The following is a 27,090-nucleotide window of genomic DNA, read 5'->3' on the forward strand; positions in this document are numbered from 1 at the left end:
GGATTTTAGAATGGAAGAGTTTGAAAGTTCAATACACAATTGTCTCGCGGGTGATGAAGAGTTGACAGCAATTTCTACGCGATTTTTTAACATTCTTCAAGACGAGGAAAACGAGCTCCTTGTTGAGAACTTCGACGATGAACAGATTTTTCAACAGATCGAGGTAGCCTAATCCAAGTTTTAGAGTCATTTTGATAAGTCTTTTTTAGCATTTGTATACAAAAGAAGTGATTGAAAATATGGAAGAATACAGATGCTTGGAAATCGAGTCGGACTCGGAAGCAGAAGAAGAGCAAGAACTGATAAGTGACGAGCCTAAGCAACAGGGTTCTCTTTCAGATGGAACGGAGCTAGATCCTGAATTCGGATACAACTCTGACGATAATGATGAAGGCGATGAAGACGATGATGGCGATGAAGAAGGCGGATTCAGCGATGCTGAGGGATCTGATGATGATCTCAAGGCTGCGCTGGAGCATTTTGATGATGATGAAGGAGAAACGAAAGGTAGTACTGTTGAAATTGATCCCAATCAACGATTGATTTAGGCAAGAGCTCCAGATCGGAAGATGAGTTCGAATCTCTCCGGGCTCAAAAGTCCGAAATCGACGATGAATTCTTCTCTCTCGCCCAGATGGAAAAGTACTGCGACGATATGGATCAGAAAGAAATGGACGGAAACTTGGATGAACTGGACTCAGATCTGGAAGACGAGCTCTACGGCGATGGTACAGGGGCTGACGATGGCGAAGAAGAAGACGAGGACGACGATGAAGAGGCGGACAAGCCAATAATGTACGATTCTTTCTTCAAGTCTACATTTGAAAAGCGACAAGAAAAACTCGCAGAGGAGATCAAAAAGCTCGAGGACGAAGCTGTCTCCAAGAAAGCCTGGCACTTGCGAGGTGAAGCCACCGCTGAAGCTAGACATGAAGATGAACTACTTCAAATGGATCTTGACTTTGACGCTCAGGTTGATCTTATCTACATCCCAGATTAAAATTGTACTTTATACAGGCTCCTGCGGTAGCTCCGACAGCAGAAGCGACTGAAACCCTCGAGGCGATAATTATTCAAAGAATCAAAGACATGGGTACGCGACTACCAAAGATCGATAAGAAATTCAATTGAAATTCTAGCATTCGACGATGTCGAGCGAAAGTCACGTGCGATGATTGAACCTGCTGAAGCTAAAGCGCGACTAGTTCCGGACGAAGAGCGAAAATCACTAGCCCAACTATATGAAAATGAATTTTTACAGGTTCAACTGTTTCCTGATTATTTTTTCTTATCAATGTTTCAGAAAGGACAAGATACAGACGAAGACCCAGTTCGAAAAGAAATCAAGAAGGACATGAACGACCTGTTTGCCGAACTTGACTTTTTGACCTACGATACGACAGTGAACCAGAAAGAGGTGGAAATTAAGGTGATAAGCGATACTCCCGCCTTGCGCTCGGAGGAGATCGGCCCTTCGCTCGTCTCGACGTACTCTTCGATGGCGCCGGAGGAAATCGACGGAAAGGCCCGAGGCGCGTTTATGGACAAGAGCGAGCGATCTGCAACGGATATTAAAAGACACAGAAGAAAGGTCAAGGCAAAGATTAAAGCTAGAAAGGAAGCGGGCAAAGAAGTTACGTTTAAAAAGCCGAAAACAAAGGTACTCTTTTTCTTAGATTCAAATGCTAATTTTGATTAGTCGCAAGCGGACCTCAGACCCGTCGATGGTGCAAAGATCAAATGGACGAATTCGACAAAGGTCTTCAAAGCGCTGCAAGACGAAATCGACCACGGGACTCTTTCGAAAAAGGCCGCCTCGAAAGCGAAGAAGGAAAAAGTTTTGGAAATGCGAAAAGCAAAGAGTTTCAAACTGTGAAAAATAATAAACTTCCTTTGAAAAACACACCTTTCACAAAAAATTGGAACATCATGTTAAGATTTCTCCAGTTTCGATTGGCCGGTACGCCAAATACAGCAATCTTATTGGTAATCTAAAAATGCACTTCCATAAATTGGTTTAGTCCTCAATTTATCACTCACAAGGGCCGTATTCTCTAGATTCTAGAAGTCACATCTCAAAAATATTCTTTCTTCTCTATGCAAGTCAGACAAACTCGTAAGAAAATTAGGGAGGCATGAACTGCGGGAGCTGTTGTGGTGGATGTATCAGGTAGTACTTTCTATTTTTACTTCATCAAAAAAGAAATTTCAAAAGAATATTATGCTGCTGCGGCAGAGCTTCTTGTCGAGACCAGGACTGTTTTGGAATAGAGACAGCTATGGAGTGGGATGGGCTTTCAGTTTGCCATGCAGCCATTGTTGAGCTAAACTCTCCTCTCGACCGAATAACCATGACTGACGCCTGGTACAAGACCATTCAGACTCATCCTTTTTTACGCGCGAAATGGAGCAGAGGGTTCATCGCGAAAGTTAAAGAAAATACAGAACCGACGTATCTGGAGATTCCTGGAAGTCAAGATATGGTTGATCAGCTGATTATTCACTCGAATAAAGATGCGAAATTTGCGGAACTGACTGTCTGCGAACAAGGATTGACTATTCAAATTCTAGGTACAAATAATGCTTACTCCTCCGTTTTTCTATTTGAGTTCAGTGACGATTCCTCATTCCCTGGCAGATGGAACAGCAATGATGATAATTCTCAACGACCTTCTGAAATTCTACGAAAAACCGCATCAATCTGCGATTCTAAATGAAGACTATCCCGTTCAAGCCGAAAAACTCAAACCAAAATTGTCTAAAGAAGCTATTAAAAACTACAAGGTAATTGTCTGATGGCTTCAATACAGAGCTTCACCGAAAACACATTCCGTTTTAGAGGAAAATTCTAACCCAGCAGAAAGAATTCAAAAACGTCGTTCCTCATCAGAAATTCAAAGAACGAGATCCCGAATACATGCCTACACATGTTACGATCCGAAAAGGAACTCCAGATGGGCTTCAAAAGCTTCTTCATTTTTGTCGAAATAATGGAATCACCGTTGGTACTTATTTGATGGCCGCTTTCAATTGTGCATTGGCTCAAGACAAGGTAACTCACACCTTGTGGTATACTTTTCATCCAGTTAGATGGTAAAACTTGGAAACGAGCTGAAAATGGACATTGACTTCAATCTTCGAGATCGATTTCCTCAGAAGCTTGGAAATACTGTTGTAGCATGCTATATCGGTGTTGGAAGCATCGTTCCTAAAGGCTTGAGTTGAAATCATTAAAAACTACAGATTTTTCGAGCTGAAATTTTCGTGAGCTTTTTGTAAGCTTGATTTCAATCACGAAAAAAAGCGGAGCTTACCGAAACGCTCGTGGACGTAGCCAAACGGATCAAAAACGAAATCAACGAGCAACTTGAAAACCAAGAGCCTTTTATGATGAGAGCGATGATGGATATTCTAGGATCTTCAGATGGCAAAGAATTCAATAAGCCGATTAATAATCACATCGGTGTGTTTTTCCTTTTGTTTCTAATAAAAATCGTGTTAGCCTCGAGCGTGAATTTCTCAAACATCGGAAAATACAAGTTCGAGACCCAGTTCAATTTTGGGAAAATTCGCGAGCTTTACTGCTCTGGCAACAAATGGACCAAGGCATACGAATACTGCCTGACCGTCCAAACGACTGATAAACTCTGCCTTACCATCACCCACCCGACGATGCCTATATACGAACCGACCGCTAACATCTATGGCGAGTATCTCATGTTATTTGCTAATGATCCAGAAAGATTTGGAAATATGACCCTCAAAGATTATGAGAATTTTTTGAATTAGTGAAAGCTATTTATTCTTTGTACTCTCTTGTAAAGTATTATTCAATAAAGTATATGTATATCTTTGAACAATATATAGGCTATATATAATATAGCGAAATAATATAGGCTATATTATATAGCTCATGCATCGTGAAAGAATACGAGAGAATGTTACGTAACTAAATCTGGGGCATCATTTCTAAACAAGAGTCCCGTACATGGGTGACCCGTTTGCAGTGAAAATAAGCAGTTAGAAACGTCATTTGCAACAAAGAAAAACGTGGGCTCAGAGTTTAGACATGCGTGGTGCAGTTGGTGCCCTGCTGAGTGCCAATTATCGAGATTCGTTTTCATGAGATCATCCACTCGAATCGCTGCCGCTAGCGGTGCACCACGGCGCATAAAGGGAGCAGTTTTCTCCACCAGAACACGTTCAACGTCATAGAGAAAAAAAAAGTAAAAAGATGAAGCTCAGTTTTGCTTTTGTTGCCCTCTCCTTCGCCCAAGACGACTCCAGTTTCTACACATCTACTGTTGCAGCGACTGAACGACCAGATCGGCCACAGTGGTATCCTTATGAAAGCGTAAGTGTCTTTATTTTCCACATTTTCTGGATTCTTGTTCCTGATTTGGATGAAAATTTTATCGTAAAAATGTAGGAAGCAGAAAAACAAGCAGCCGAAGCCGCCGCCCAAGCCGCTGATATCGCCCGACGAGCCGACGAAGCTGCCCGCCACGCCGCCGAGATGCAAGCTCACCAGGAGGCTATGGCCGCTCACGACGCTCGAATGGCCTACGAACAAGAACAACGAGAAGCTGCTGCCGTAGCTGCCGCTGAAGCCCTTGCCGAAGAGATCGCATACAACATGACGCGACAAGAAGAAGCTGATGAAGCGCAGCGAGCGGCAGAAGCTGAGCAACGAGCTGCCGAAGCTGCCGAACGAGCTGCTGAACGAGCTTCTCATCGAGCCTGGCAACGAGAGCACGAGGCTGCTATGAGTGAGCATGAGTCCAGAATGGCTGGTTAGAAATTCCCAGCGAAAGGGAAACGGAATGAACTAACATTAATTTTTAGCCGCTCAAGCTGATGCTGCTGCTGATTCATCTGCTTCAGACTCTTCATCCTCCACTACCGACGAATACTAAAGAATTTTCAAAGGAAATGCAGAGAAACCCGGAAGTCCGACCAATTCACTGTATTAATTTCCCAACAATAAAAAATGCTTGTTTACAAGCTTGTTTGCATTTAGTCAGTAACTATGAAGCGGATTGAACAGATTTGGTTGTTTAATCTTCGCGTTAGAACAATCTTCTCATGGTCCTCAATTTGCATTTCTAGGGAGATCGAGAAGTGTTTAACCGGAAGTCAGAGAAACGTGTGAATTTAAAATTACTAATGGAAAACGAAGGGTTACAGATAACGGTCTTGAAATTGAGCTGACTAGTACTCTATTCATTATAAAAAAAAATGTAGTTTTTCAAGACGAAGACAGATTCGCGTGGAATCCTTGCACTTGACAGGTGAGAGTTTCAAATTGCCTGTGAACCAAAATCTTGAATAAAGATGTTTACGCCGAGCTACTGGAGCAGAGGAGGTCAGAGTTGCGATGCATCGAGATCGTCAAAGTAAACAACGGTCGATTCGGGAGGTGCTCATCGTTGATTTCAGGAGGTTTCCGGAGAAATTGAAGATTTACGGAGTCAAATAGGAGAGATTCTTCAATGTTTTTCGACTTTTTTTCTTGAGAATTTGAAATTTGAATTTGAAAAGTCGACAAAAGACGAATTTCATTCAATGCTTCTTCAAAACCTGGCACCTGCTAACACCTGCTCATAATTAATAAATAGAAGACGACAACTATTTTTGGTATTTTTTTTTGTTCCTTGTTGTGTTGACTTAGAGGCAGTTATGAAGACAAAATGCAATACATTTGGCGCTAATTGGCGCACAGGTGAGCATTTTTTTCGCAATCGTTGAGCAGTTTGTTTATGTAAATATATGTATAAATATATGTACGTATAAGTTAGCAGGAAGGGTGTTCTGTACAGATTCTTGTTTGGGCCACAGCTCGCTACGAAAATATGCAGATTATTTATCTTTCTTTTTTGTACAATTGGAGAGTTTGGAGCTACTTCATACATGGGGTCAGCATTTCTCGGGAAGGGCCACTACGGTCCGCTTTTCCGGCGTCTTTTCTTGGGCTTTTCGTTTCGTGGAGTAGCGATTTAGCTCGGCGCGGACGATCTCGTCCATTTTGTCGTCTGTAATTACGATTCTTCCAGGCTGGTGTTGTCGAAGGTCGTCTTTGGACAAGTCCAAGCTGGATCCACTTCGGGAGGAGTTCCACAAATAGCCGATGAGTCCCAAGACGACTAGAATAGCGACTCCGATGGCGAAGAGCAGAACAGTCGCTAAAAGAGTGTTAGAAAAAGGTTCAAACTGGTCAAAAATCAAAAAGGGGGTAATCGGCTAGTTTCGGATCGCGTGGAGCTGAGCGCCCGCACGAGTGAAAATAAATTTCCACCACCCGCGAATCCGAAATCCGCGATTGCTGAAGTCCAACTGAATAAATACGCGAAAAGGGATGAGCCGCGAGAATGGTCGCTGAAAGTTGGACCTCTGCTATTTTGCTATTTGTGGTTATTCAGTTGAAACTTCCAGTGAGATTTTAACCTAAGGGGGGTTCTGTGGCCGTTTACTTACCAACTGTGTAGGAATGATCCCTGGCGAGTTGCATGGACTCAGTCCTGTACTCAGTGTCGACTCGAATGATCTTATCGCGATTGACATAACTGTACTGGGAATCGTAAGGGATGGAAAACTGCCGTCGTAGTTGGAGATCTTCAATGTGCGCTAAAAATAAAAATTGATTGAAAAGTTGTTGATTCTGCATTTCTGGGGAGAAAAAACGGTGTTCAGCTTTCAGGTGCACCGTTCGCCAAATCGTAAAATGAAGAATTAGCGTTAGAAAATGATTCAGGCCGCGGCCTGACAGTTATATTGCAGGCGGAATACATAAATGCGTTCGCCTCAAGGGCCAGCGGAAATACGCGCACTTGCGCCTTTTTGCGTTTTTACAATTTTGATTTATTAATTGAATGGCGATGGTGCTGGATACCGAAAAAATATGACAATTTCCGAGTCTCTCAAAATCTGAAATGATCCATCAGCCAATTTAACACGTGGCCCAGTTTCTTTTCACGCACTCGAAATTTTGCATAATTGCCTCTTGAACCGGTCGGCCATCTATCATCGACGGGGGCCGGCGTTTGAGCGGTTGACATTTCTTTTTCGAAAGTACGCGAAAAAAACTCATTTCGAAAATTCTCTGTCATGCGAGATATAATTTATTGCTGCTAGTTCCAAATTATTTCTGTCAATTTAGGAGTCTCGTTGTCTCAGGGCCCTTTTTTACTTACAAAAGCAAGGATTCGTGAAGTACTGGTTGCGGAAAGTGTTGCAGTGGAACACGTGCATGTTGACCTTGCTACTGGTGAACTGTAAGTCGTCAATGTCGCAGCTACAGTCACGTGGGAGGCAGTTGAGTTCGATGAGTTCTCGGCGGCCGCGCTCGCATTTTTCTAGCCTTTCCATTTCGTTCTCGTTCTGGCAAGTTGTTGGGGAATCGGGCGAGATGGTACAGTGATCGTTGATTGCTGAAGAGATACTGTGAGACTGGGAGAAGAGAAAAGGGCTTGGAGATAGGGAAAAATATGTCGCAAAAGGGACGCGCATCAGGAAATCAAGCAACGATAATCGTCTGGAAACTCTTTCCCAAAGGAATTCTCCTACTACTAAGCCGGCCCTGCTCGAAGCCGGATACAGCCATTTTTTCACAGCCATTTGCTACTATGAAGAAGCAAAAATCTTTTGAACTTTCGCTCGAAGAGCGTTGAATGGGCCAAGCCGGAACTACGAGCGACTAATAACTCGTAAAAATACACAGAAATTTAGGCCCGGAGCGGAGCATATTAACCACTTATGCACGGTGCATGTAAAATCGCCGCGGAGGTATAAAACTGGCCGAATCTATTAAATCTAAAAACGAATCTGCGAAAAAAGAAATATTCGAAAATTGCGATTGATTAGGTGTACTAACTCAATTAAGAAAAAGTGAGCTCTTTCACAGCGAATCGATCCCAAAATCGAAAAACCGAAAAAGGAGGATCACGTCAAAAAAATTAAGATTTGATTGAAGAGCCCAAATCCGGTACCGATTGTATTGATCCGGAACTTTTCAAGAGGCGCGAAAATTGGCGGCTTTGGAGGAAAAAATCATTGACCTTTGGGCGCTGGACTGTTTGGTTCTTCAAGATGTTACTTTAAGATTTTTATGTAAGATAAATTCAATGACCTTTTTGCGAGGAAAAAATAAGGCTGTCCTTTTTCTATTTAGATGAGTTTGAAGGGTCGGTCTGCTGACTTTTAATAAGTGTGGCACTCTTAACTCCTGCTATTTTCACAAGAAATTAGAGCTAAAGACCCTAAATCAACAAGATGGAAAGAAATATAAATGTGTTGTATGTTCCCAAAAGAAAGAGCTTGAACTGAAGATCTGGGCACACGCGCCGCCGTCCTTTGACAGGCGATCTCTACTATTCATCAAAATCATCACGATTGTTGGTCCTAAGGAGTACGCGTGTTCCCAAGCTTTTTTGGCTACTCGATGAGAAAAAATGAAAAAAAGCGCTCTGGTTTCACTTTTTTCTTTCTTTCTCAGACCAGCAAAGTCAAGGGCAAACTCGAATAAGGGGACACCCCTGCGGGAACATTTTTCAAGATATTCGCTAAAAATTGATAGGGGTCAAGTTTTTCAAGGTCAAATGCAAAAACGATCCATGGGAAGATTATGTCAGACTGGGCACAGTCACGTTACGACTCACGTAAAACATTTTCCCGCACCATCGCATCCGGCTAGCACAATCGACGAAAATTCCCACAACGACTACTTTTTTTCATTTTCGTCGACAAAACAGACAGAAAAATTGAAATAATTGGCCAGGTGCTGGATCATTATCCCATAAACTGAGGTCGAAAATGGAACTTCTACAAATCATCTTCTTTATAAGACTACCCCTAACTCCAACCCTAACCCCTGAACTCCCCCCAACTTTAACCCTAGCCAAATGGCAGACTCTGGATTCTAGCGCCCGATTAACCCGCTTCCGTACGAGAAATATAGGAAGATCCTCTGCTCAGTTAACCTTGTACTGTGAACTTCAGAACCATGGCAAGTCCAAATCGAAAATAAATGACCTCTTCGTAAATCAACTGTTCTCACTGAACGATGTGTCAATATTTCAAGAGCACTTGTAAAATCGACAGAATTAAGAAGCCTTTTCCCTTATTCGCATTTTGAATTCCCTTTGGTTACTAATTCGTAATTCGTAATAATTTAAAATGCGTATACGTCGTTTTTCATGGGAAAGGGCGGGTTTTCCTACTCGACCGCATTTTATTCAAAATTCTGGCTTCTGCCCGATGTTGCTACAAATTGGCCAAGGCGGAAATGCCGCTTGTTTTGGAAGAAAAAAATTTACTAAAAAAAAAAACGAAAGATTTTTTCGAAAAAGGGGATATGCAAATCCCATCGATAAGGGGGTTTGTCGCGTGGCGCTAGAATTAGAGAAAGAGAGAGCTACTGGGGCGGAGAGATGTCTGGAAGACTTTTGCATAATCTTACTGTTTGAACATTGTTTTTGGATAAATAGGAGGGCGAACATGGATCAGATCGAGGGATGACAAGGTCATTTTATACGCTTCGGTTGGGTTCAAATCCCGGTTTCTTAGTAGGGTTAGGGTATATGTATACCTTCTTAGATAAATAGAACGCCTTTTCCTTTTTCACCGTCATTTTTGGAGCTCGCTTTTGAGTTCTTTTTTACGATAGTTCAGAATTATGTTGTTTTCCCAGAGGAAGTTGTTTTTGACGTGTAAAGACAATTACGGTTTAGAGTCGTTAAAAAGTCAAGGGAACCAAAAAGTCTGCGTTTGTCTATCCTGAGTCAGAAGTTCTGAGAAATATTAAAGGAAAGAGCTTGCTGTCCCCTTTCTAGCGTTTCTCAAGGCCCCCGAATCATCTTTTAAAAGTGTGATTAGGCGGAAGGGTCATCACAATCAGGTGGTCAGCGCCGCCTTTTTCTCCCCAAGTCTTTCGAAACCGCTTATCTCAGATTTCAGCCTCAAACGAGCGCCGAGTGTAATAATTAAACGCACTTTAAATTGGCTGGCGAGGGGTCGCGCGCCGAGAATTTCGGAATGCCTCTCGCAAAAAAATTCAACGACAGGTCACATTGTTGAATATAAAGCCATTCGAGCGAGCCCAAATTCTTCATTTTGAAATATTTATTCGAAAATCCGCCAGATCAGAGCCAAACGCGCAATGCACGAGCCTAACCGCCCGGTCAAAGATCCCAGACTTTGCGGCGCAAAGATATTTTTAGAGAAAAATTTTCGGTATTTTCAATATCAAATGATTATCTAACTGATTTTCCTAAAATTCTCCGACAACAATGATAATTTTTGCGAAGCCGCTTTGCGGCTTCGTTTTCGTAAAAGCCGCTACGCGGCTTTTTATTGAAGCTCTTTCAAATACTGACTCAGGTTGCCGATCTCAATTAGGGTGAAATTAAGGGAGATAGGGGCGATGGAAGAGGCCCGAAGATCGTTCGGAAACCAGATCTGATGTTTATTTCAAAAATCAAAGCGGATCAACATCGTATGTAAATTGGCTGTAACATGCGGGGGGAAATTGCATGCGCAGGCGCCAAAGCAAGCAGCTCATATAAATCACAGCATGCCGCCAATCCGCTGTTTACATAAAATATACTCCGTGTAAATGTTCAAATCCGCCAATTTAAAAATCGAAAAAATCCCGACCGTGGCGCGTAAGAGGATTTTGAACTTCGCGCCGAAAGTCATTATTGGATAAGCGGCGGGATAATAATTCCTGGGCTGTGAAACGGAGGGGAGAAGGCAGGTGCGTCGTATACATAAAAACGAAATAATCTGCGATCAATATTTACTATCTGCATGTTCTCACGAATCGCGAAAAGAATTATTCATCATTTCGTCAGCGTTTTTGGATCGACCTCGCTTTTTCCCTCCTTTAGAAAAAGACTTGTTTATCAACCTGTAGCTCCTTAAAATTCCTTCAATAAGAGAGACACCCCCTTAAATTTTAGGCAAAAGAAAAATGGGTAAAAAACATTTCGTTATATTTCTCCAACAAAAAATAGATAAGGGGACATCTTCAAAATATCTCCGAGCGCTTATGGTATCAATAAATTTTCCTTATCAGTGATAAGGGGTGAGCCGAAAGATGTTCTTACCTATCAATGCCCTGTCGCAAAGACTTCTTTCTTTGACAATTTTCTTGTGATCAATGCAGCTCATTTCGACAGCATCAGCTCCATGGCCGAGAAAAAGGCCAGCTGTGATGATTTTCAGCATTGTTTTTTTATTGTTGATCTTCTGATTTTCTCTCTTTTTTTCCTCGACTTCTACGTGTTTTTCTTTTTCTTTCGTGTATCTCTTTTGCGGAAGTTCTTCTTCTTTCTGAAAATAAAAAAGGTGTGTTTTTTTCGTATTTATTCTTGATCTTTTTTTGGCGAAAATGAGTTTAGCGCTCTAGGAAGCTGCGGCGCGAGGATTTTTTTCTCCACCGAGCTCGGTGACTTGGGCGCTGCGGAGCCCCAAAAGAGGGCGCGCCGTGATGGCGAATTTCGCGAGGAGAAGGGGGAGGTCTTTGATTGAGGATTTTGAAGATTTCGAGGTTCAGGGGAAAGGGGACAGATGGGAGGAAGGGCACAAGATGGGGGAAGATAGATTTATTGATAGAAATTATGGATTAAAAGTGCTCAGTGGCGATATACAGGCTTTTCTGGGCTTTGCTGAATAGACAACTCAGATTCAGTAAACTCCTTTTAGTCAGAAAAGACCAGTCTTAGCCTGCAAATAAAAGGGATGAGAATTGAAGAGTACATAATCGATTCAAAATGTAAAGTTGAAATGCCAGCTTTGGGAGTTCCAAATCTGCCAAATCTTTGTGGTGATATTTAACCCCAAATTGCACCTGAAAGTTCAAGAAAGGCGACCACAACTTTTCAATTTGACGACTTCCAAATGTAATTTCATTTTTCTTTTGTATTTTTTCATAAAATGAGTTGTGAAAATGTATATTCCCGGGAAGAACGCCAGGTGTTTCCGAATAGAAGGGGCTTGGGCACACGCCAGGACGAGAAACAGGAAGACATTAGAGGGGAAATTAAGAAAATTGACACGGTTTCCGGTTGCGAACGCGAAATTTAAAATTGGCTAACTAATTTTCGAAATTGTAAAACACGCAACTTTGTTTTTGTTGTTTCCTGTGTGTCATTATCAGACAGTCACTAAGGGCCTCTCTCAATTTATATTCGGCTCGGCAACCTGTGGAGAGACCCTGAGTCAGGATTTGAAAACGTCTAAATAAATAGCCGCATAGCGGCTTTTGCAAAAACGAAGCCGCGAAGCGGCTTCACCAAAATTACTATCTGTTTATATTCCTTCAGGAGTCCTGAATCAGGACCTGTGTAGAAACCTGAGTCAGGGTCCTTAAAAAATAGATTCAGATTGTAATTTTGGCGTAGCCGCGTTGGGGCTATTTTTTGCAAAAGCCGCTATGCGGCTTTATATTTATGCTTTTTCAAATCCTGACTCAGGTTTTTTTCACAGATTGCCGAGCTCAGGAAAAGAGTTTTTAAATTTGAAACTTACCTTTATTAATAAAAAAGCTCTCTGTTTTCTGATCCGGGCTGAGTCGAATGACGAAAGTTTCGGGAAGTCGAACTCGTACGAGTTTTTTGACGCCTACTCAGTTTTAAACTTACTTTTATTTAGTCTTTAAAAAGGCAAAAATTGAAAGAACAAACCTTGAAACCTTGGCTGAACTTGAATCCACAATCAATCACTAGAAAAAAGTGCTTTGTTTTTTTAACAACCAAACTCGCGTGTGGCTCTGATTGATGATCTTCTGGAGCAGAAAAAGTAAGGCTCAATTTTCAATTCAGAATTGCTGAAGTCTCTCTTCTAGAAAAACGAATACGGAGAAAATTGCCCAAATAAGAATGGCTTTATTTTAGGAACACCAGAATTTTTCGAGAAAAATAATTCAAGAATGAACACAGGGCTCGGCAACCTGTGTAAAAACCTGAGTCAGGATCCTCCGAAGCGGTTTTGAAGAAATAACACAGATTTTATTTGCGATGAGTGGTTAATTTATTGAGCGTGATTCACGTTCAGAAGGATGAAAAGAAGAAGTGATTGTTGAGGAAAGAACCATTTCAAACAATTATTGTTACTGTAGTTTTAGCTCTCGGATTGTGATCGTGGTTTAACCAGATCTCTGGATAAAAGAGTTCCTTACAATTTTTTTCAGAAGAATCTCGGGCCCATTTCGACTATTCTAGTGATTTTAAGAACTCTTTCCTGAGAGAAGATCGCGCCCCAATAGCTTCTGATCTTCGTCGATTCTTGACTTTGGTTATTTGAAAATCGTCCTTGGCCTGTTCGAGTCCAGCGTTTGCTCGCTCGAGGCACTCCTCAAGCATCTGCGTCTTTTCATCCAGCTCGCGCTTTTTCGCTTCTGAAAATCAAAAACAGTCAGTTAGTTCATTTCGTTCTTTCAAGGAACCTGAGATGCGAAAGTTCTGTTCGACGATAGAATGCTTCTCCATCAGCTGTTGGTTTTGCGCTTTGAGCTCTTCTTGCCACTTTTGCCACTCTGCGTATTTCTTATGGAAGAATAAGAAATTTCAGGGTTGGATCATTTTTACCTGCTGAAGCTCGCTAAGCTTAGAATTATTGTTTTTCAAAGCTTGAAGTTTGGTGACTAAGTCGTGCTCGGCGACTCTGAGCTGGATGTGCATATCCGTGTCTGCTTCTTCTCTTATTCTGCGAAGAGTCTCATTCAGCCCCCGAGGAGCTGCTTCTGACAGCGTATCTTCGAGCTGAGAGAGCTCTACTTTCTCAATTTCCATTTTGCTGCGCCTCGGAACTGGTGAAAATCGAAACTGGCGAATTTTTTGGAAATTCGCTTGCTATGGTTTCGGTTAGATCGCTTGATAAAAAGTAACGAAAGAAAAAAACTTGTTTTTGAATGTTTTTATTTTCACCCACCATAATTACTAACAAGGAGAAGAGCTGGACGAGGTGATGAAAATTTATTGATTTCAGAATGGGTCCAATAACCGCCTTGGCGCAGATTTTCATATCCGGCGGATGAAAGACAGATCAAGAGCCATAAGAAATATGGTAACAAATTTATGGCCCTTCCCATCCATCTGCCACTAATAAGCTCGCCCTTTCGCCTTGACCTTCCAGAAGAAAATCGACGAAGAGGAAGGAAGACCTCCTGTTCATAATCCAGTCTAAGCACTTTTATGCTTATCTGCGATAAGAACCATGTGTTTTAGGTGTTTAAACTTCGGAAATGAAAAATCACTAGGGTAAGTTTATACAACATCACGTGTTCTGTTGTGGTTGTGGTCGACTTAGAGGTGTCCGAGCGTGAAGACTAATCCAGCCGAGCTTAGTGCAAGTGCATCTTTTGAGCGATAATTTTCCATTTTTTCATCCCCGGCGCGCGCGGAACCCGATAATCCCCTTATTGTATCCAGATCAGCCTAAATGCATAAAGTATACCTTTCTTCTCCAGCCAAAACCGACATGGCAGGTTATGTGCACAAATGCATTAATAAATTTTAAACGATTTCAAACGCTGCAATTATGGTGCTGTTATCAGCCGCGCAGATTCACTGGAGCCAGAGGAAGAGGTTCCAAATTCCAAAATGTCTTATCCAACTTTTGGAAGCGCCAATTTACCGACCTCAAAAAAGGTGATTGATAAGGAGCAGCATTTTTATGGGGACTGACTCTACAGAACTATCGTTTCAACTAATTTCTTTATAAGCATGGTGACACCCTTAAATTTAATTCGAAATTACAAAAGATGAATATTTCGCTGTGCTCGGCAACCTGAGTAGAAAACCTGAGTGAGGGTCTGAAAGAACCGAAATGAAAAGCCGCGCAGCGGCTTTTTCTTAAACGAAGCCGCAAAGCGGCTTTGCCAAAATTTTTGATATATTGTAATTGTAATATTAGCGAAGCCGCTTTGCGGCTTCGATTTTATAAATAGCCGCTGGGCGGCTTCTCATTTCAGTTCTTTCAGACCCTGACTCAGGTTTTCTACTCAGGTTGCCAAGCCCAGATATTTCGATTCCTGGAGAAAAGTCTTCCCCCTTGAAGTTGACTTTTTTTGTGGAACAGGAGGTTTTTGACAGAAGAGCAAATTCTATTACAAGCGCCTGAAAGCCGAATCATCCTTTGTAGAAGCTCTTACAAGAGTAGCGGTCGTTAGAATCTCCATTTCCCGCAGGTGCTGTCGGCGGTACCTTCGAGTAGACTTGGCGCTCCGGACATGTCGCTTTGATCGGTGAGCCAATCTGATCAGTAATCTCCCTAACACGACGCGCAAATCTGATCCACCGAGAATCTGTCTCGGCTCAAGCGCATTCCCCTGCTGAGGATTACAAAAAATCTGCGGTTCGCGAACAAAAATATTTGACAAGCTCGAAGCTTCAAGCGGAAACTTTCAAAAATTCACAACTTCTACAGTACTGTACCGCAAAATTCCACAGAAAAGCTCAAATACAAGTCCGCTCACCATCAAGATCGTGGAGATCGACAGAAAATTGATGGGAAGATGGCCTTAGAAATTTCCCTTTTTTGTTATCAAGGGTAAAATTCAGAATCGTTTTTTATGGCCTCCCAAGGTCTTTGACCCCCTGTTGAATATTTGGCGCGGAAGTGGGGGCATCTGTACAAACGCCAGCCAAAAACTGGGCTTAGACAAAACAACTTTCGACTTTCGTGTAATCAATGTGTATCTCGGGCAAAATGTATCTTCGCGTGTTTGAAAAGAATGTTCCGGGGATATCTAAAATACACCCTTCGTAGATTGGTGATAACCGTCTTTCTGCTTATCACAGTTTTTCTCAGCGTTGTTCTTTTTTTTTTGCCTAAAGCTCAACACCAGGTGCTTTTTTGCCAAACTTTCAAGTACTGATTTTTCTTACAGAAGGAGGTCATTTTAAGACCACCCTTGATCGACTTGCCCGGGCACTTAAATTTTTTAAAAACTTGAAACGAGCAATTTTCATGTCAAGGAAGCAACCAGCCCAGCTTGGAAATCAGTATCCAAGCATGTAAAAAATTTAACCTGGCCGGCTTTAATTATAGATTTTTCACCTGTGTGGATCATCGGCCACGCGTAAAATCGCGCGCTCATTTCCGGAAACGGATCTGTCAGGAATCAGATCCGCTTGTGAACAATGACAAGTGTCGCGCTGAGAAATTATGCGTTTCATCAGTACTTTTTTCGCTTTCCCTTGAAATTTGAAATTTGAAATTTGAAATTTTGTTTATCAAACTTGATCTTTGAAATTTCAACGAAAAAGTGAGAAATCAAACACTAAAAGTACCTGTTTCTCAAACATGATTTCCTGAGCCCCCTAAATAACACACGATGTCTCGAGATGACAGCGAGCTGTCAGATGTAAGACAAACCGCCCCAACTCGAAATGTATTCAGTGACATTCACCGCCGATGTCCTATCCATACAACCAAACGAAAGGTCACGAAAGTCAACCTTTGGCACGTGACTGGTTTTTCTGAGAAATCAGACCTACAACGGAGGCCTGTTTTAAGACCACCGTTGAGCGAAAATGTGTAATGAAATAACCACCGTGTCTAATTTTTAGCTCTTCAATTGCATCTTTTAATTGAAAGCAGTAGGACTTTCTCTGGTCGATAATTTTTCCACCAAGTGGGGCATTGTTTCTGATCCTTGGATTACTGACTCGTGGCACGTGCGTGGCACAATTTCGCCAAGACATTTCAAACAGGGAATTAATCCCAACCTTAAAATTCGCCAAGGCAGAAGACAATGGCTAGAAAGCAGTGCTTGAAATGTCTTTACGGCTGTTATTGGCGGCGGCATCAATGGCACTCCAGGCGAGGGATTAGCCAGAGTTGAAATGCGGGCAAGCACCGTAACAGATGCCCAGATCAAGTAGGGCACACCCTCGAGTACTCGAGCCAGTGCTTTGTAGCCGCACGCGCGAATCTATTTACCGGATGGTTTTACCCGACCCCGCCCGAGATTTATGCGAATATTTGGCGCTTTTCCGCGAAAGTCAAAAGAAAATTCCTTTCAACTGACATTGAGAGAAGAACCTTCTGTTGGAAGAGACAGAAATTGATCCGATTAGAGTCTCCAAAAGGTCATCGGCATCTGAGAACTTTGAAGATGCCTCCTTTCCATTTCTCTCGGATGAATAAATTTTCGAAAAGGCCATCGCCTCTGATCAACGCTTTCAAGCTGATTTTCAAAGATGCTTTTTTCGAAAATGGATGTTTTGAATTCACTCAATCGAAGAAGCGAAAATTTCTTCCGCTCAGATTCTCATCAAGGTAATTTTTAAATTGAGGATAATTAACTGTTGACTCAAGGGGCCATAAATTCGTGTACCGACAGACGCGCACGTCCGGCGCTAACAACAAGCCGTTAAGTGTGGCCATCTTATTAAGGAGGCCCCTCACGGTCAACGAGCACGGCGTGACATCATCGCCAAGGATCATGGCACGTGTACAAAGCGATCCATCAACATTTTAGTGGCTAAGAGAGCTCAACATCGAAAATACGAAAAATACCTTCCTTGACACCTTTGTTCATGAATCCTGGGTTCGAAAATAACAAAATTGCAACCCATAAATCACCGTTAATCACCATTTTCCGACAGTAGTCGACGTAACACCCTAAAAATCATGACTTTCTTCGGAAACAATCTGCGTCAAGTTAGGCATTTATTGCACTCGGTAGTTAAAAAAGATTACACAGACTAGAATTATTCTAATGGACAGTTAATCATTCAGAGCTCGTCATGTTGTCCCTCGTGCAGCTTCTTCTTGGCCTTTTCTTTTGTCCAATCGAAAAGGGTGTCGAAAACTAGAGGGCCTTCGTATTTGACCATGGTTTCCAAGCCTCTGAAGAGCCAAAACTCTCCAGCTTTGACTTCTTTGCCCCGGAGAACAGAGGTCGAAGAAGAGGCGATGATGTAGTTCTTCTTGATGTTGAATTCGGTGATTCTTGGGTAGCCTCGTTTCTTCTTTTTGTAAGTTTCAAGCGGGAAAGCTTCCGCAATTTGTTTTAGGAGTTCCATTTCTCGTTCATTTCCGCCGTGGTGGAACAGGACAAGGTGAGGTTTTTGCTGGGCGATGTTTTGCTCGAAGACGGCAGTTGTCTAAAATAATGTTCAAAGTGAGATAGAACGATTTCTTTACCAAATAGAGCGGTTCCATTTCGTAGAAGTTCTCCGGCGCTCCTTCGGCAAGTTGGAACTTCTCATTCCCAGCAAGTGCATTTTCGAACACTTCAAAAAGTCGATCTGGCTGCCACTCCTTCTTCTTCATGACTCGTCTTCCCCAGCGATTTCCCGTTGCCGTGTGGGAAATTCTGAGTGCGGATAATTATGGTTTATGCCAAAAATAAACGTGCGAAAGTGGCTCACCTGTAGGTAGGAAGCTCATCAGGCACGACATCGAAGAAGCCAACGAGTCGATAATTATCCGGGTTGTCGGCATCTGCCACCATGAAAAGCGTATCCTTCCCATGACCCGCTAACAAAAAACATGGTTACGTTGAGCTCAGCATACTCACTTCCACCTCTCATAAAATGCCTTGACAATAAATACACTTACTTTCAATGGAAGAAAAACTCAACAAAAATGACTTAGAAAATTACCTTGTTCAACTTTTGCGGCGAATTCGATGAAGTTGTCCAAGATCTTAGCATATTTCGTTTCTTCTTCCTCATTTGTCGGATCAGGAAGGAGTAGGAAGATGTGATGAGCTTGATCTTTGTTAAAAATAACCATCGTGTGCTCCTTAATTTTCATTTTGAACAAACCATCATGCGTTTTCATCAAACCTCTGTATAATCCTGCACAAGTGGCTTGCCAAAATTTTCAAGGAAAGAGCTCAGCGTCTCCTTGGTCATTTCTCCTTCCATTTCAACGATTCTTCCTGGCATGGACTGCTTGAAAATGTATGTTCCATGTCTCTCAATCTAAAAACTGAGATTCGATGGCAAGACAGATTTTCCTACCCCAAAGACTTTCGCTACATCGGCATTAAAAGTAGCCGCCATTGTGACCAAATCGAAATCATCGCTTGCATATTCTAGCGTGGAGATATTCGCATCGCCTTCTGGGTAATATCCGAGGCAGAGCACTTGGGTGTCTTCATTGTACTTCTCTTTGAGTGCCTCAGCTGCATCAAGCGTTTCAACGTGACTGGGGTGAGATTTATTGCCAATTGAATTAATGGAAGGGACTCTCACCGAAAACTGTACAAAATTCGACGGGCCATAAATTTCACCAGTTTGGGAATGTGACGACGACCCTGGTATCGCGAAGCTCGTCCGTTTTTGTAAAAATTAATCCAAGGATAGCCTGAAATCAACAATGACAACTCCTCTTCTTTCTCTCTTACCCTCGATGTTGTACATCTCTTTGATTCTCTCTGTATCTGCGCCCATGTTGATCTGGACGAGTTCGATGTTCTGAGCCCATTCGAGATCCTCGAGAGCTTGGGGAAGCTCGTTGAAAGTTTCGGAAAACTCCATGCAAGGGATGCAAGCGGGATGAAAAAAATATGCAAGGACGTATTCATTCTCATCAATCATTTTTTGCAGCTCGCCAATGTCTTCCACATATTCGATGTATTCCTGAAAAAACCATACCGAGAATCGTTTTTTGTTGTAAAATACCTCTTGTTGTTCTTCCTTGATTTCAGTTGAATCTGTGGCCTCAATCTCAACATTTTCACTTTCGACCACGACATTTTCCTCGACGACCGTTTCTTCAGCAAAGGAAACGGCAAAAAGGGCAAAGGCCCAAAGTAATAACCTCATTTTCTTTTATTATTTGCGAGGAATTTCAAATTTTGGCGGCGATATTAGGAAGCACACATCTGTCCACTTTCCCAACTTTACGTGTAAGCCACGTTAGTATTTGTTTCTTTCGTCAATTTTAAGAAAGTTTCGGAATCGAACTTGAGTTTGATGTCGAGGATTTATTTGTTTATTTTCAAAAGGATTCGGAGCAGAGAAATAATTTTTAAAAATGTGATCAAATTTTCAGCTAATTTCTAACGCGGTCAGGGATAAGGAAAGGGTGTTAAAGTCTCAGTTTCAGCGCTGATCAGCTGCTAGTCGTTCCATTGTTCGGTGCCGAAGACGCTCGCGATGTTGTTATGCTCACAAGCATCCTCTTCATCGTTGTCGTTTTCGTTTGCTGGAGTGTAGTGTGGACAATCAAGCGCGTGTTGCAAATCATCATGTTCAATAAGTGGTTGATCTTCGTTGTCTTCTTCTTTTACGGGTTTGTATTGATGACGATTTTTAATCTTCGGCAATATAACGCTTTTTATGACAAAGACAAGAGCAGATAGTAGCACCAAAGAAATGGAGGAGGAGTAGAATATATGATGAGTGATGATTGCAAGGAAGCGTTTGAACCATGTCTTTTTTAAAGAGTTTTTCTTCAAAGTAGTTGGATCATAATCTGCACAGGTCGGAAAATCTTTCGGCAAATAAGAATAGGGCTTGTTCTCTTCCTTGTCTTCAACATTCAATGCAACGGCCATTCCTTGGGCATTGTGGAAAAGTTGATGACAGTGCATAGGCCAGATTCCAGGATTAGTCGCCCGGAAGCGGACAATCGCGTAGCCCATTGCCGGGACTAGAATCGTATTCTTCGCGACGGTGTTCTTACTTCGCAATCTTCGAGTCTTCAAAATGTCTTCTCTGTATTCTACTCTTGGACAGCGGCTTCCACCAATACATGTCAACGCATCATCAAGTCCAATAATTTTTCTATGTTCATCAAGTCTCGGAAATCCAAGTTCCTGGACAAAAAACTCGTAGCCGTGCAAATGAAGCGCGTGATAAGTCCACTCGTACGGGGAGTTTTCGTTTGTGATTTCATGAGCAGCGGATATTCGTATCTCAACAAGCTCGTCTTTTTGGACTGTGAAAATTTGCGTACAAGTTCTGTTCCCCTCATCTCCTAGAATTTCTTCAGTGCAAGGCGTTATATACTCGTCCTTGATTCCATCGAAAAAGGGTCGGTATGGATAGGCGAATTTGATCCCGTTGATTGACGATCCTCGAGCAAGATTCAAATTCAATTCAATGACTTGATCTGGCTCTTCATGAATCTCTGCTGGATCGTACTGATAAGCATCTGCTTCGATGCTTTCATCTCGAAGAAAATCCATTATTCCAACGCAATTGAAGCCACGGTAGTTGGCCAGCGGACAGTTGAGATAAGTGAAACTAGGATGATCCAAATTTCCGTCATAGTCCATAAATTCTGTAACATCCCTGCCTTCGTGAGGTCTTAGAGGAGGTGGCATGTCTTTCCAGGGCTCAAGAGCGACGAGATTCCGGATGCGTTCTCCGCGAAACGGGGCTGAAGATCGCTTAACAGAGACTCTTACAAAAGGTCGAGGGCTAAGCTGGTAGTCCGGGTCAACCACATGTCCGTATCCTTCGACCATGATTTCAGCAATGAACTCAATCTCGTCAAGTCCGTTTAATTCGCTTTCAATATTCCACGTCTCACCAACTCCGAAGATCAGTCCATGTCCAGCTGTTGACTTGATTCTTCTACCATCAGTTCCAGTCGCATAAATAGGCAAACTATCAGCTCGTCGAACTAGAATTGGAACTTCGAAGCCGGCGTGGATTGCTTTCAACTCGACAGTTTCTGTTTCGTAAGGAAGGACAAACTGCTCGCCGATAGAAAACTCTGACGAATCATTTTTATGTCGGAATTGCCCATGGCCGTTGACCAAAATTGAATCGACGCAGTAGCTGCTCACTTTTGCCCCGTTGAGAAAACCCTTCTCCGGAGTGGTGCATGTTCGCGCTCCAGTTCCAGTAAAGCGATCTCCACCAGAGAAGCCATAACGGTAGGGATCCGCAGCAGCGAGAAAGTCAGAATCATCTCGATACCAGTCGGTCATAACAAATGGAATTTTGTTCGCGTGGTCTTTTTGTTCTTCTTCTTCAAGGACGATGAATGCTCCATGAAGTCCATCTGCCCGCTGCAGTCCTTTGTGCGAGTGATACCAGTGCGTTCCAGTGTTTTCAGCCTCGATGACGTATGTAAACTCATTGAAACTGTTTACTGGGCACTGAGAGAACATCGCTCCTCCATCCATCCAGTAGTTGTTCATCATATGTTGCCCATGCCAGTGGAGGGTAAATGCCTGATCATGAAGTGCGCTTTTTACATGGATAATGACCTTCGCCCCCTTATTTACGATAACACTCGGACCGGGAAAATGACCGTTTGTTGTAATAACTCGGCGTTCTTCCTGGCCGTCGGTGAAGAAAAGGTTCTCTAGCTCGTTCAGGGGGTTGAGGGTGTTACCTTTTTGATCGACAAGAAATGGAGTATTGGCGGTAAGCCCGATCTGGACAATGTCTAGGTTATGGCGTGTGTGGTTCCAAGTCACCGAGAAATCACGAAGAGAACCCTTTGCTACATTTGTTCGCTGCCCGTAATCTCGCGTTCGCCAGGTGTTAGTTAGTCGATACTCAATGTTCCAGAAGTACTCGCAGACATCAGCAGTACAAGCATCATTGCAGGGCTCATCGTAATGGCAGATAACTTGGCGAGTTTTGGTTTCTTGCTCCTCATTTGGTTTCGAAAAGGTTCGATGCAAAAATATCAGAAAAAGAAAGTTCATTTTCTTTGTCAGCTTCTGGTGGTGAAGGTCAGCTTTTATACTGTCAATGGCGTCTTTGGGCGGAAGTTTGTCTGAGGAAGGGCGAAAGCGTGATTCCGCTTACCTATTATATTTTGAGATCTATTCTGCGCTGCTAACCGGCAACTAATTATAATGAAAAAAAAGTTTACCATTTCGCACATTTGCGGTTTTTTTGTACCGCTCTCATTATTGAACCAATGATCTTTTATTCTTCAGCCCTCTATCTTGCCGGCGTCAAACAGAAAAGCTGATTACCTATTGTACTGTCAGACGTAATGGCGGGAAAAGAAGTTCAATGTTCCGAGTTTTTCGATCAAATGTGTGATTATATTTGCTATATCTACAAAAAATATGTACATAAAATACTGTAAGCTGAACTAGAACAGAAGCTGAGCTGTAAGAATCACAAGGAGTATATTCAGTACAGTCGTTTTAGAAGAAGAGTCCTCCATCTTGGTTGGATCGTAATTTCCACATGTCGGGAAGTCAGTCGGGAGATACGAATACGGTTTGTTTTCCTCCTTGTCTTCAACATTCAACGCCACGGCCATGCCCTGGTAATTGTGAAAGAGTTGGTGGCAGTGCATCGGCCACACTCCTGGATTTGTCGCCTTGAATCGAACAATCGCGTAGCCCATCGCGGGAACTAGAAGCGTATTCTTCGCGATCGTATTGTTACTTTGCATTCTTAACATAGGTCATCCCCTTGTTACCAGGATAAACGTTGGCGAAAATCTGAATTTAGCAGGATAAACCCCAGGCAAACTTGCCCCCATGTTAGCAGGATAAACTTTGGCAAAAGGGCTCATTGTTAGCAGGGTAAACTTTGGCACTCAATTAACAGGGTTGCGTGAATCATCAGCGCTCGCCCAGGGCGTGACGTAACAGTTAGCCCGAGGAGGACTCAACCTGCTGGAAGAAAATGCCAATGAAAAATATCTTCATAAAATCTGCTTGAAAATTTCAATATATATTTATAAATTCAGTATTTAATACAAGTTAACGATTTTATCATTATTAATTTTAATTTTGATATTTATTCATATTTTTAAATTATTTATTTTTAGGGCTTAGGAGGGTAGGCACCAGAGTTGCAAATTTGGCTTTATTTTCGCTGAGCTGAGTGAGCTGAGTTGAGCTATTTTTACTGTATTTTAGTAGTAAAATTGTGTTGAAATCATTGAGCTGAGCTGAATTATTATCGACGATAATTTATCGTCTGAGCTGAGGAGATCAGTTCACTTTTGAAAATCACTGAGCAGTCTCAGCTCACTTAACTCAGCAAATTTGAAACTCTGGTAGGCACATTATACAGTATTACTAATACTGTATTAGAAAGCTCAGAAGCTGAGCTATTTTGACTATTGATAACGGGGTGATCTCGTACCTGGCCCTTTTCGGACTCTAACCATCTTTCAAGAAGAAAAATCTCCAAAGTTGATCCCGAGTGATCCCAGGTAACCCCAACTTGACCTCAGGTCAGCAATGATGCAGATATTATATCCAATATTAGATATATAAGATATTAGTCCCTATATTCTATAATGATATGGGCTATACTTCACCGAAGTCGCTTGATCTAATGAATGGCCTCGGAATCCTGTAAACAGGAACAGAGACAGGAACAGGGATTTTATTTTTTGGCCCATTTTAATTTAAAAAAAATTATATATTAAAATTAAAATTAATAACATAAAATTGTTCACTTGTATTTCAAGCAGATTTGCTTCATTCGCATTTTCTTCCAGCAGGTTGAGTCCTCCTCGGGCTAACAGTTACGTCACGCCCTGGGCGAGCGCTGATGATTCACGCAACCCTGTTAATTGAGTGCCAAAGTTTACCCTGCTAACAATGAGCCCTTTTGCCAAAGTTTATCCTGCTAACATGGGGGCAAGTTTGCCTGGGGTTTATCCTGCTAAATTCAGATTTTCGCCAACGTTTATCCTGGTAACAAGGGGATGACCTATGTTAGATTGTCCAAGATGCTTTCCGTGTATTGAACTCTCGGGCAGGAACTTCCGCCTTCGCAGGTCATTGCTCCATGAAGTCCAACAATCTTCCCATGATCATCGAGTCTGGGAAATCCAACGTCTTGGACAAAAAACTCGTAGCCATGCAAATGGAGAGCGTGATAGGTCCATTCATATGGAGAAAGTGGATTTGTTATTTCATGGGCAGCAGATATTCTGAGCTCAATGATCTGGTCTTTCTGGACTGTTATCATTTGAGTGCAGGTTTTGTTTCCATCTTCACCCAGAACTTCATCGGTACAAGGAGTTATGTTCTCCTCGTTGATTCCATCGAAAAACGGGCGGCTTGGATAAGCAAATTTGATTCCGTTGACAGATGATCCTCGAGCAAGATTGAAGTTCAATTCAATAATTTGATCAGGTTCTTGCTCAATTTCCGACGGGTTGTATTGATAAGAGTCAGCGTCGACGCTCTGATCTCGCTGGAAATCCATAATACCAATGCACTTGAAGCCGCGGTAGTTGACTACTGGGCAGTTGATGTAAGTAAAGTGTCGGTGGAGAGGGTCGTTGATGTCTACTCCTTCATGAGGTCTTCGAGGAGCAATCAAGTGCTGTCTTGGCTGAAGAGGAAGAAGTTTTCTGGTTCGTTCTCCCCGAAATTGCGTAGAAGATCGACGAACAGGAACTTTCACGTAGGGTCGATGGCTGTGATGATAGTCCGCATGAACGACATTTCCGATTCCTTCGAGCATGATTTCAGCAATGAACTCAATATCATCAAGTCCATTGAATTCGCTTTCAATATTCCAAGTTTCGCCAACGCCGAAAATAAGTCCGTGACCGGCTGTGGACTTGATTCTCCTGCCATCAGTACCGGTTGCGTAAATCGGCATATTATCAGCTCGTCTGACCAAAATGGGAAATTCAAACCCGGCATGAATGGCCTTCAACTCTACTGTTTCTGTATCGTATGGTAAGATATACTCCTCGCCAATAGAAAATGCCATTGATCCGTTGTGTTGTCGAAATTGTCCATGGCCGTTTACAGTGATGGAATCGACGCAGTAGCTGCTCAGTTTAGCCCCATTGAGGAAGCCCTTTTCTGGCGTTGTGCATGTTCGCGCTCCTGTTCCAGTAAATCGATCTCCTCCAGAAAATCCGAAGCGATAAGGGTCTGCAGCGGCGAGAAAATCAGAATCGACTCGGTACGAATCAGTCATGACAAAAGGAATCTTATTACAGTGATCTTCTTGTTCTTCTTTTTCCAAAACGATGAATGCTCCATGAAGTCCATCAGCTCTTTGAAGTCCCTTGTGCGAGTGGTACCAGTGTGTTCCACTGTTATCAGCGTTGATTACGTAAGTGAAGTCATTGAAACTGCTCACGGGGCATTGAGAAAACATCGCTCCTCCGTCGTTCCAGTAGTTGTCTTCCATGTGGAGCCCGTGCCAGTGGAGAGTAAAAGATTGATCGTGGAGGGCGCTTTTGACGTGGATGATGACTTTTGCTCCCTTGTTGACCATGATGCTGGGGCCAGGAAAGTGACCATTGATGGAAATGACTCGGCGTTGATCTTGTCCGTCGGTGAAGAAGAGGTTTTCAAGCTCGTCCAGAGGTTCAAGTTTGTCGCCGTTTTCGTTGACGAGAAACGGTGTATTTGCTGCAAGGCCTTCTTGTATGATTTCTACGTTTTTGCTTGTCTCGTTCCAGGCGACAGAGAAATCGCGAAGAGATCCGCTTCGAACATTCGATCGCTGGCCATAGTCTCGCGTTCGCCAGGTGTTTGTTAGTCGATACTCGATGTTCCAGAAGTACTCGCAGACATCAGCAGTGCAAGCATCATTGCATGGCTCATCGTAGTTGCAGATAATTTGCTGCGATTCTGCTTTTTCCTTCTCCGTTGGCTTGGAAAAGGTTTGATGTAAAAGTAAAACAAAAAGAAATTTCATTTTTGATTTTTTTTGATAACCGTGGGTTACGAGGACTACCTTTTATAGCGTAAAGAGGGCGCTACGAAAAGGAAATTTTGCGTATTCATTTGATTTCCACGTAGGACTCGTGCAGTCATTTTATCGCTTTGCAAACTCTTTCCATAGAAACGTTCGAAGTAATGGTGTTAGAAATGATTATTGGAATCTATTATCTTTTATCGTCATGATCTTTTACTGTTGGCAAATGAATGTGATTGAGACTGGAATTTTCCCGTAGTTAGGTCCTTATGAAACGTGATAGGCTCTGCCGGAGCCTCAAAATCAATGATTAAAAGTACTCTGATTAGTTGTCACTTAAATTTTAAATTATCTTTTCTTCGGCCCTCTCAACGGAAGAATTAGCCCCTAGTACCATATTGGCTGAGTCATCTGATAGCCTTCAACTAATTTTTTTTTTTGACTTTGACTTCGTGAATTTAACCGTATTCAGAATTTTGAACCCAGAATTTATGGGTATTAGATGTAGGAAAGGAGGTCT

The 27,090-nt window shown here is 42.4% G+C and overlaps 7 protein-coding genes across 8 annotated transcripts; 3 read left to right on the forward strand and 4 right to left on the reverse strand.

The window, feature by feature from the left end:
* The first annotated feature begins 4 nt into the window (after positions 1-4).
* Positions 5-1,903, forward strand: LOC145700391 (uncharacterized). Its single transcript, XM_081777653.1, has 7 exons — positions 5-163; positions 210-507; positions 549-973; positions 1,018-1,093; positions 1,140-1,261; positions 1,304-1,660; positions 1,700-1,903. The coding sequence occupies exons 1-7, from the start codon at positions 11-13 to the stop codon at positions 1,874-1,876; spliced, it is 1,608 nt and encodes a 535-aa protein (XP_081633779.1). The 5' UTR covers positions 5-10; the 3' UTR covers positions 1,877-1,903.
* A 32-nt stretch (positions 1,904-1,935) lies between these two features.
* Positions 1,936-3,849, forward strand: LOC145700393 (uncharacterized). The gene is made up of 8 exons (XM_081777654.1): positions 1,936-1,986; positions 2,059-2,170; positions 2,216-2,571; positions 2,615-2,784; positions 2,840-3,052; positions 3,091-3,214; positions 3,305-3,463; positions 3,503-3,849. Exons 2-8 carry the CDS (start codon positions 2,136-2,138, stop codon positions 3,787-3,789), a joined length of 1,344 nt encoding a protein of 447 aa, XP_081633780.1. The 5' UTR covers positions 1,936-1,986; positions 2,059-2,135; the 3' UTR covers positions 3,790-3,849.
* Positions 3,850-4,144: 295 nt separating this feature from the next.
* Positions 4,145-5,003, forward strand: LOC145697446 (uncharacterized). 2 transcript variants are annotated; one of them, XM_081774653.1, is made up of 3 exons: positions 4,145-4,354; positions 4,430-4,793; positions 4,846-5,003. In XM_081774653.1, the coding sequence occupies exons 1-3, from the start codon at positions 4,235-4,237 to the stop codon at positions 4,914-4,916; spliced, it is 555 nt and encodes a 184-aa protein (XP_081630779.1). In that variant the 5' UTR covers positions 4,145-4,234; the 3' UTR covers positions 4,917-5,003. The 2 variants fall into 2 exon arrangements, with proteins under 2 accessions (XP_081630779.1, XP_081630780.1); XM_081774654.1 differs by having other exon boundaries at positions 4,147-4,354; positions 4,430-4,769.
* A 656-nt stretch (positions 5,004-5,659) lies between these two features.
* LOC145697292 (uncharacterized) lies at positions 5,660-11,541 on the reverse strand. The gene is made up of 4 exons (XM_081774478.1): positions 11,103-11,541; positions 7,191-7,427; positions 6,475-6,624; positions 5,660-6,182 (listed from the first exon to the last, which is right to left on the reverse strand). The coding sequence occupies exons 1-4, from the start codon at positions 11,221-11,223 to the stop codon at positions 5,917-5,919; spliced, it is 774 nt and encodes a 257-aa protein (XP_081630604.1). The 5' UTR covers positions 11,224-11,541; the 3' UTR covers positions 5,660-5,916.
* Positions 11,542-12,981: 1,440 nt separating this feature from the next.
* Positions 12,982-13,809, reverse strand: LOC145699313 (uncharacterized). Its single transcript, XM_081776580.1, has 4 exons — positions 13,584-13,809; positions 13,442-13,541; positions 13,237-13,393; positions 12,982-13,153 (listed from the first exon to the last, which is right to left on the reverse strand). The coding sequence occupies exons 1-4, from the start codon at positions 13,785-13,787 to the stop codon at positions 13,117-13,119; spliced, it is 498 nt and encodes a 165-aa protein (XP_081632706.1). The 5' UTR covers positions 13,788-13,809; the 3' UTR covers positions 12,982-13,116.
* Positions 13,810-17,712: 3,903 nt separating this feature from the next.
* On the reverse strand, positions 17,713-19,781 carry LOC145700608 (protein disulfide-isomerase-like). Its single transcript, XM_081777903.1, has 9 exons — positions 19,638-19,781; positions 19,361-19,595; positions 19,209-19,320; positions 18,975-19,161; positions 18,798-18,935; positions 18,612-18,753; positions 18,378-18,486; positions 18,151-18,322; positions 17,713-18,110 (listed from the first exon to the last, which is right to left on the reverse strand). The coding sequence occupies exons 1-9, from the start codon at positions 19,779-19,781 to the stop codon at positions 17,739-17,741; spliced, it is 1,611 nt and encodes a 536-aa protein (XP_081634029.1). The 3' UTR covers positions 17,713-17,738.
* Positions 19,782-20,059: 278 nt separating this feature from the next.
* Positions 20,060-23,334, reverse strand: LOC145700609 (multicopper oxidase 3-like). Its single transcript, XM_081777904.1, has 2 exons — positions 23,074-23,334; positions 20,060-22,570 (listed from the first exon to the last, which is right to left on the reverse strand). The coding sequence occupies exons 1-2, from the start codon at positions 23,332-23,334 to the stop codon at positions 20,078-20,080; spliced, it is 2,754 nt and encodes a 917-aa protein (XP_081634030.1). The 3' UTR covers positions 20,060-20,077.
* Positions 23,335-27,090: the final 3,756 nt, after the last annotated feature.

Source organism: Oikopleura dioica, chromosome 2 (assembly GCF_907165135.1).
Source record: "Oikopleura dioica chromosome 2, OKI2018_I68_1.0, whole genome shotgun sequence".
Taxonomy (NCBI): domain Eukaryota; kingdom Metazoa; phylum Chordata; class Appendicularia; order Copelata; family Oikopleuridae; genus Oikopleura; species Oikopleura dioica.